The sequence below is a fragment of the Drosophila erecta genome, unplaced genomic scaffold, assembly GCF_003286155.1.
Source record: "Drosophila erecta strain 14021-0224.00,06,07 unplaced genomic scaffold, DereRS2 tig00000092-arrow-pilon, whole genome shotgun sequence".
Lineage (NCBI taxonomy): Eukaryota > Metazoa > Arthropoda > Insecta > Diptera > Drosophilidae > Drosophila > Drosophila erecta.
In genome coordinates this window covers 16152610-16159280 of record NW_020825207.1, presented here as the reverse complement: position 1 = coordinate 16159280, position 6671 = coordinate 16152610, and the positions used below count along the sequence as shown (strand labels likewise).

The following is a 6671-nucleotide window of genomic DNA, read 5'->3' as shown; positions in this document are numbered from 1 at the left end:
ACCTTCCCTACCGCCCCTTTTCCGAACCAATTAACTTTTTCAATACCTTTTTGTTCGATTACTTACTTAGATTAGTCTGACTGCCGTCCAAAGTGATTATGTGATTTAATTAATTCAAATTTAAAGTTTGGAAAGGTGAAAAAAATTCGCTTTTACCGAAATTCAATTATTGTGAGCAACAGCAGGCTATGCGAACTACTGCTAAATGAAAAATCAATTTCCGATACTCAACTTTCAACAAATTATGCACTTTGAAAATGCGAGAACGCAAGCTGGCGAAAAAAGAGATTTTAGCGGAGGAACGAAAGGAACGGATACTAAAATTTCTTGAAGAAAACCGAGAGTCCCCCCAATCTGTTGATGTCCCAAGGGAAAAAGCCCCTGCGATTCAAAAGAAACCGCCTCCAAAAAAGACAGGAACTGCGAAAAGGAATCTCAAATCATGTTTAATTGCAACTTCTTTACAGGACCAGCGATTGGCCGCCGGTGAGTTGCAGTTGTGTAGTAAATTATATTTTCATAAATTAGCAAATTTGTATTTTCCAAGGCGAGAATAACCCCGTCATACGAAGAACTGGAAAGCAGCCTCGCGACGACGAGGAATGCCAATTTAATGCACCGGGTGTATTTTTTCTAAAAGGACATAATGCAAACATCAGCTGCCAGGAAGTTTTCCTAAAGCCCACCAAGCCGAAGCGGCTGGAATTGAGGAATAAATGCGATTTCTTTCCGAAATATGTGGACCCTTCGCCATTCAAGGATAAAACCACCCAGACCCTATATAGGTAACCGAATTTAAGTACAGTAAAGGCGGCTATTCCTCAAACCAATCCTTAGAGAATCCTCCGCGCAAACCGTGGCCTACTTGCCAGAAATCTGCAATAGAGACGAAGCCCGTACCCTAGAGCTGTTTACCCTGCCCTCAGTTCTGCCGGGCAATAGGCCACCTGGTCTGTACGAGGTGGAAGTGTTCGAGCGAGCTCGTAGGCGTCACAAATTCCTGGATGCACTGAAGATGCACTTAAACCAGCAACGGCTGAATGGCAGGAAACTTGACATTAGTCAGTACGCAACCATGGCGGAGGCCTTCGAGTGGGAGCTCTGGATGGAGCGGGAGGAACAGATCCAGGAGTGCCAGATGGTGCGGCTAGAGATCGTGATCAAGATGTTCGACAAGCGGGAGAGGGAAATGCATGCCGCATCCCAGACGCGTATGGAGCGTGGATGCGAACTGATCGAGAAGCGTCGCCAGGAGGCATTGCGAAGGAATGAAGTCGAGTACCAGCGCGGCATGCGGCGTATTAGCAAGCAGTTGGCCAAAACCTCGATTAGGTGGCAGAAGCAGACACCCATGTACTCGCTGGGATCGCCTTGCTCCGATTTCTATGCTCCACCCATGAGATACGGCGTGGATCCAGGACGTCGAAACTTCGCCTCGACCACTAAAACACGCGCTTTCAACATGAGAATCGACGAGCTTGAGAAACAAATAAATATGAAACTAATTGAGTGTCCATTCGCCAAATTGACGCAATGGTCCCGGCCCAAAAAACGGATGGCTGAGATAGAGCATCGGTTCTGCAATGAGCAGCATCTGGAGGCGCTCCACCGTTTGCTGAAAACGCTGCGAGTCACCCATATGGAACGTAAGCAGAAGCCCCATTGCCTTAAGGAACTATTTACACATAAATCAGAAAAACCTGGCAGGAGTACACTGGTGCCATGCTTCCGTGGCTATAGTAATCTCTATGAGAGGCATTTCTACAACGCACGGGTATCGGAAAATGCCGCGCAAGAGGAAGCTATTAGGCAACATCTCAAGAGGAAGAAAGATCAGCTAAGTGCCGAGCCCTACCAAAAAATTGCCAGGGACATACAGAAAAACGATCTGAAGAACATGCTTTTGGCCTACGAAGGCAGTTTGATTGGCTACATGCTGCAGTTCCTCAACGATGAAATGAATCGCTTAAAGGAGCAGCGCCGGCTGCACTTCTTCTCACTATTGGCCGATAAGCAACGCTGGCAACGTGAAGCCGCCGAGGCGGGTTTGAGGCAGAAGGAGAACAGCATTAGGATGCTCTACGAGGAGATGTTCCAGTATACGAATGCGGCCAGCACCGATATCAGTGATCACTATGTGCACAGTATTCTGAGCACCGATCTGGGCTACATGGCTGCCAACGAGGCAGCGGAGGCAGTCACGGAAATGGCCAAACAAATTGATATGGACATAGAACGATGGCTGGAGAGCTTCAGGCTCATACAAAATCCGCTCAACTACATTCCACTCCGACTGATGCTGCACGATATGGTCTGTCCGGACCTAAATGCTGCGCTGCAGCGGTACGAGATCACCATGATTGTGCAGTACATAGTGGAGGATGTGGTCTTTGGCCGAATTTGGAGGGCACTAGAACCCTATGACGTATCCAGCACGCTGACCAGCGATCTCATCGATCGCCTCATCGACAACGATCTGTATCTGTTCTCCTCTGACAGTGAAAGCGAAACAAACCAGAACACTTCCTGGTACGAAGCGCACGCCATAATTCGCAAACTTATTCGACAATCTGTTCCCGGCAGACGTTGGAAGGAGGAAGCCGAACGCATCGTTTATGAAAACTATAACGACCTGCTGGATATTGTTTTTGATGAAATTTTGCGCACATTTGCAGCTTCATCGAGAATCGAGCCAGCCATGGTTAGCCGAGCACATTCGGATGAAAGCCTGGTCAGCGATGAAAGCAGTACACTTAAGGGTCCAGATAAAACCTACAAGGGATCTCCACCGAATTCTGTTGAATCAAAGTTCTTCGGCATGGAATACGACGCCGAAGACGATCCTTGGCCATGGCTTCCAGATTGTAGGAGTCGAACTTCATCCCAGGAAGTCTTAGAAGACATTGTGATCCTATAGAAAAACAAAAACTATAGCTTATAATAAGAATTTTCATTTTCTCCAATTTGTATTAAAGCTATCTACTTTATGTATATTTTAAATAAATATTTCCGAAAATACGTGTATCTTAGTTTTATTGATATATATAAATACTTAAGGTTGATTTGATTTTCGATTTTCCAACTAGTTTTTATGCGCCGCCTATCGATTGGCCAACAAACAAAGGACTCCCTAGCAGCAAATTGGTTGCCTGGCGAATAGTATTTGCTCCAGATTGACCGACTTACCCACAATCCAGTAGGACTTGGGCATAATAGCGAGCTAGTTGGGCAGTTCACTTAGTAGGCCACTTATATAACTAAAAACTAAGCACACTTGTAACGAAAACCGTAGGAACACACAAAAAACCAAAAAAGATATTAGACGGAATTTAAACACGACATAAGTTCAAAATGCCCTCGGCAAAGGAAAATCGATTGCGGAGGGAAAGAATCCTGCAGTTCATACGCGAAAACAGGGAGCTCATGCCCATTAGTTCGACGACAGTACTAAAGCCACCTTCGGTAAAAAAAGATGACACTTTGAGGCAAAAAAAACGCGTCACATTTACCCATGGCAAACAGCGGAGTATTGGGGATTCGGCCAAAATCAAGGAAAAGGAGCCCTATATTGGGCGGGGCCTGACATCTTGTTTGATTACCAGGTCCTCGGATACCCGATTATCGAGCGGTGGGTTTACCCGGAAATTAAGTGTCTTACCAAATATTGGCTTCCCGTTTTTCCAGGAGCCAACAACCCAGCAGAGAGTACAGATAGCAAATGCCCAGATCCACGATTGGCGGCCGGTGGGTTTAACCTGAATAAGATTGTTTTTTTGTAAATACGACTAATTTCAAAAATGATCAGGTGCCAATAATCCAGCGGCGCGGAATGCTGGTAAATTACCGAGGACCGACAGCGAGTGCCAGTTCAAGGAGCCCGGAATATTTTTCCTGCAAAAACCCCATTCAGATTTCGCCACTCAGGAAGTCAAGCTGAACTCGAAGCCACTAAGAAAGGAGTTGAAGAACAAGTGCGACTTCTTCCCGAAATATGTGGACGACCGACCCTTCAAGGATGAGGCCACACAAACCCTCTATAGGTAGGATTAGGAAGGGCGAGCTCACTGAACCCATTTAATGCCAGCTTGTCGTATTTAGGGAATCCTCTGCGCAGACTTTGGCCTTCTTACCCGAAATTCTGAACCAAGACAAATCGAAAACGCTGGAGCTCTATGCTCTGGCCAAGCTGCTGCCAGGCGACAAGCCACCAGGATTGCATGAAGTGGAGTTTCTCGAGCGGGCCCGCAAGCGCTGGAAATTCAGTGAGGCACTGAGGGATAACTTCAAGAGACTTCTGCGTGAGGCGAGGAAAGTGTCTATAAAAACGCAGTACAAGGAGATCTTGGAAGCCTTCGAATGGGAGCAGTGGATCCAGCGGGAGGAGGACATACAGGAGTGCCAGATGATGCGGCTGGAAATCGTGATCAAGATGTTTGACAAAAGGGAGAAGGCAATGCACACCGCCTCCAAGACGCGAATCGAAAAGTCCGTGGAACAAATCGAAAAGCGACGGCAGGCTGGTCTGCGCAAGAACGAAATTGAGTACCAGCGGGGAGTGCGGCGCAACTACATTCAGTTGGCCAAAACCGCTCGGAAGTGGGAGAAGCAGAGCCCCATGCAGGCGCTTGGATCCCCATGCTCCGAGTTCTACGGCCCCCTGATAAGGCATGGAGTTGATCCAGCCAGACGATGCTTTGAGTCCAACACTGGACGCAAAGCATTTGACATGCGGATCGATGAGCTGGAGAAGCGGGTGAACATGCGCAATGTGCAGTGCCCCTTCAGCAAGCTGAAGGAGTGGTCCAAGCCCAAGGAGTACGATAGAGAGTATGAGCGCAACTTCTGCAATGACGGCAATCTGCAGCGGCTGTACGAGTCCTTGAAGACCTTGCGAACGCAGGCTGACTTGGCCAAGGAACCACCGCATTGCCTGAAAACACGACTGCGAATTGAGCGTCGAACTTCTAGTAATAGCTCCAGCGATTCCTATCGCAACTACAATTGGCAGGCTCGCAAATCTCGGTTTGTGGAACTGCCCGATGGGCTGCGTAACTCGAAGAAAGACAAAAAACTGGCGCCACCAAAGACTGAGAAGTCCGTGAGGAACTCGGTCATTAGGCGGGAGGATTTGGAGACACTGATATGCTCATACGAAGGCAGTTACATTGGCACGATAATGCAGTTCCTCGCGGATGAAATGCATCGGTTGAGGGAGCAGCGCAAGCTGCACTTCTTCTGCATTCTGGCCCAAAAGGAACGCTGGCGCCGTGAGGCAGCCGAGGCGGGATTGAGGCAGAAGGAGAACTGCATGAGGTTGCTCTACGAGGAGATGTTCCAGCATACGAATGCAATCCACGGTGAGATTGCTGAGCAATATGCCGACACCATACTGACCACCGATGTGGGTAATATGGTGCAGGAGGAGACTGCGGAAACGATTACCGAGCTGGCCAAGCAAATTGATGCCGACATCGAGAGGTGGCTGGAGTCCTTCAAACTGATCCAGAATCCACTCAATTTCACCCCACTGCGCCTGATGCTGCAGGACATGGTGTCTCCGGATATGGGCGCCACGCTGCGGCGCTACGAGACTTCCATGATTGTCCAGTACATTGTGGAGGACGTGATCTTCTTCAATTTGTGGCAGGAACTCGAGCCATTCGATATTGCCAGCACTTTGACCAGCGATCTGATTGATCGCCTTATTGACAACGATCTGTTCTTGTTCTCATCGGACAGCGAAAGCGATGGTGGACACGGAGACTCCTGGACAGAGTCCCATGCCATCATACGAAAGCTCATTCGCCAAGCCGTTCCGGGCAGACGCTGGAAGGAGGAAAACGAGAGGATTGCCAGCGAAACCTTCAACAGCCTATTTGACGAGGTGTTTGCCAATATTCTGTTTGAAATCGAAAATCCGGAACCAGTTCGGGGCACCGATCTTCTGCAGCTTTGTGCAAGTAAATCATATGCTTTATTTGCCCACGAGATTCCGAATAGACTGCCCTTGGAGCATTTGGAGTCGTCTCAATCGGACGCATTGGAAAATACTAATCTGCTGCGCATGCAATTTCTATCACTAATTAAAAAAATTAAAGAAGATAAGATAACCAAAGCGTTGGAGAGGACTGATCAGAAAGTGAAGTTGGCCGAAAATGATGACGAACTATTTGACGACTATATAAAAAACGAAGTGATCCAAGCCTCGAAATTCCTTAATTCTCCATCTCCAGTGCGCGAGCCCGACATATTTTCCATTGCAAGTGTTGTTGATCTCGCCGAGTACGACCAAAATCTAGACGATCTGCGCGGATCTTCGACTTTACAGGTTGCACCTTCAGCAGATGAGAATGAGAGCGAGAGTAGAGACGAAGAAGTTAAGGCTATCAATTTGGAACAAGAAAATGAATATCCCGAATTGGAGCAGGGACAAGTAGAAGCTGAAGAACTGGAACAAGAGGAGGTGACTGGTAAATCCTTAAGCGAATATGATGACTTAGAAACCATAAATGACAATGAATATGAGGAAGAGCATACCGACACTGGAGGAGAGGTAATTGTCTACTCCACCAAGGAATCGCAGGTCTTCAAATTCAGATAAATGTTCAAATTCCAGATTTCAATTTCCGTTACTTTCATACGCATACATAAAAAAAATTTACGAATACATA

At 47.4% G+C, this 6671-nt stretch overlaps 2 protein-coding genes across 2 annotated transcripts; both read left to right on the top strand.

The window, feature by feature from the left end:
• The first annotated feature begins 257 nt into the window (after positions 1-257).
• LOC6549245 (cilia- and flagella-associated protein 91) lies at positions 258-2917 on the top strand. The gene is made up of 3 exons (XM_001974394.3): positions 258-486; positions 548-785; positions 838-2917. Exons 1-3 carry the CDS (start codon positions 258-260, stop codon positions 2915-2917), a joined length of 2547 nt encoding a protein of 848 aa, XP_001974430.1.
• A 270-nt stretch (positions 2918-3187) lies between these two features.
• On the top strand, positions 3188-6669 carry LOC6549246. Its single transcript, XM_001974395.3, has 4 exons — positions 3188-3628; positions 3685-3744; positions 3806-4040; positions 4099-6669. The coding sequence occupies exons 1-4, from the start codon at positions 3352-3354 to the stop codon at positions 6599-6601; spliced, it is 3075 nt and encodes a 1024-aa protein (XP_001974431.2). The 5' UTR covers positions 3188-3351; the 3' UTR covers positions 6602-6669.
• Positions 6670-6671: the final 2 nt, after the last annotated feature.

Bases quoted from the DNA above. Each gene is read 5' to 3' on its own strand.
- LOC6549245 (XM_001974394.3), top strand. From the start codon at position 258: ATGCGAGAACGCAAGCTGGCGAAAAAAGAGATTTTAGCGGAGGAACGA. The intron at 487-547 runs GTGAGTTGCAGT...GTATTTTCCAAG, and splicing joins GGACCAGCGATTGGCCGCCG to GCGAGAATAACCCCGTCATA. The intron at 786-837 runs GTAACCGAATTT...ACCAATCCTTAG, and splicing joins ACCACCCAGACCCTATATAG to AGAATCCTCCGCGCAAACCG.
- LOC6549246 (XM_001974395.3), top strand. From the start codon at position 3,352: ATGCCCTCGGCAAAGGAAAATCGATTGCGGAGGGAAAGAATCCTGCAG. The intron at 3,629-3,684 runs GTGGGTTTACCC...CCGTTTTTCCAG, and splicing joins GGATACCCGATTATCGAGCG to GAGCCAACAACCCAGCAGAG. The intron at 3,745-3,805 runs GTGGGTTTAACC...AAAAATGATCAG, and splicing joins AGATCCACGATTGGCGGCCG to GTGCCAATAATCCAGCGGCG.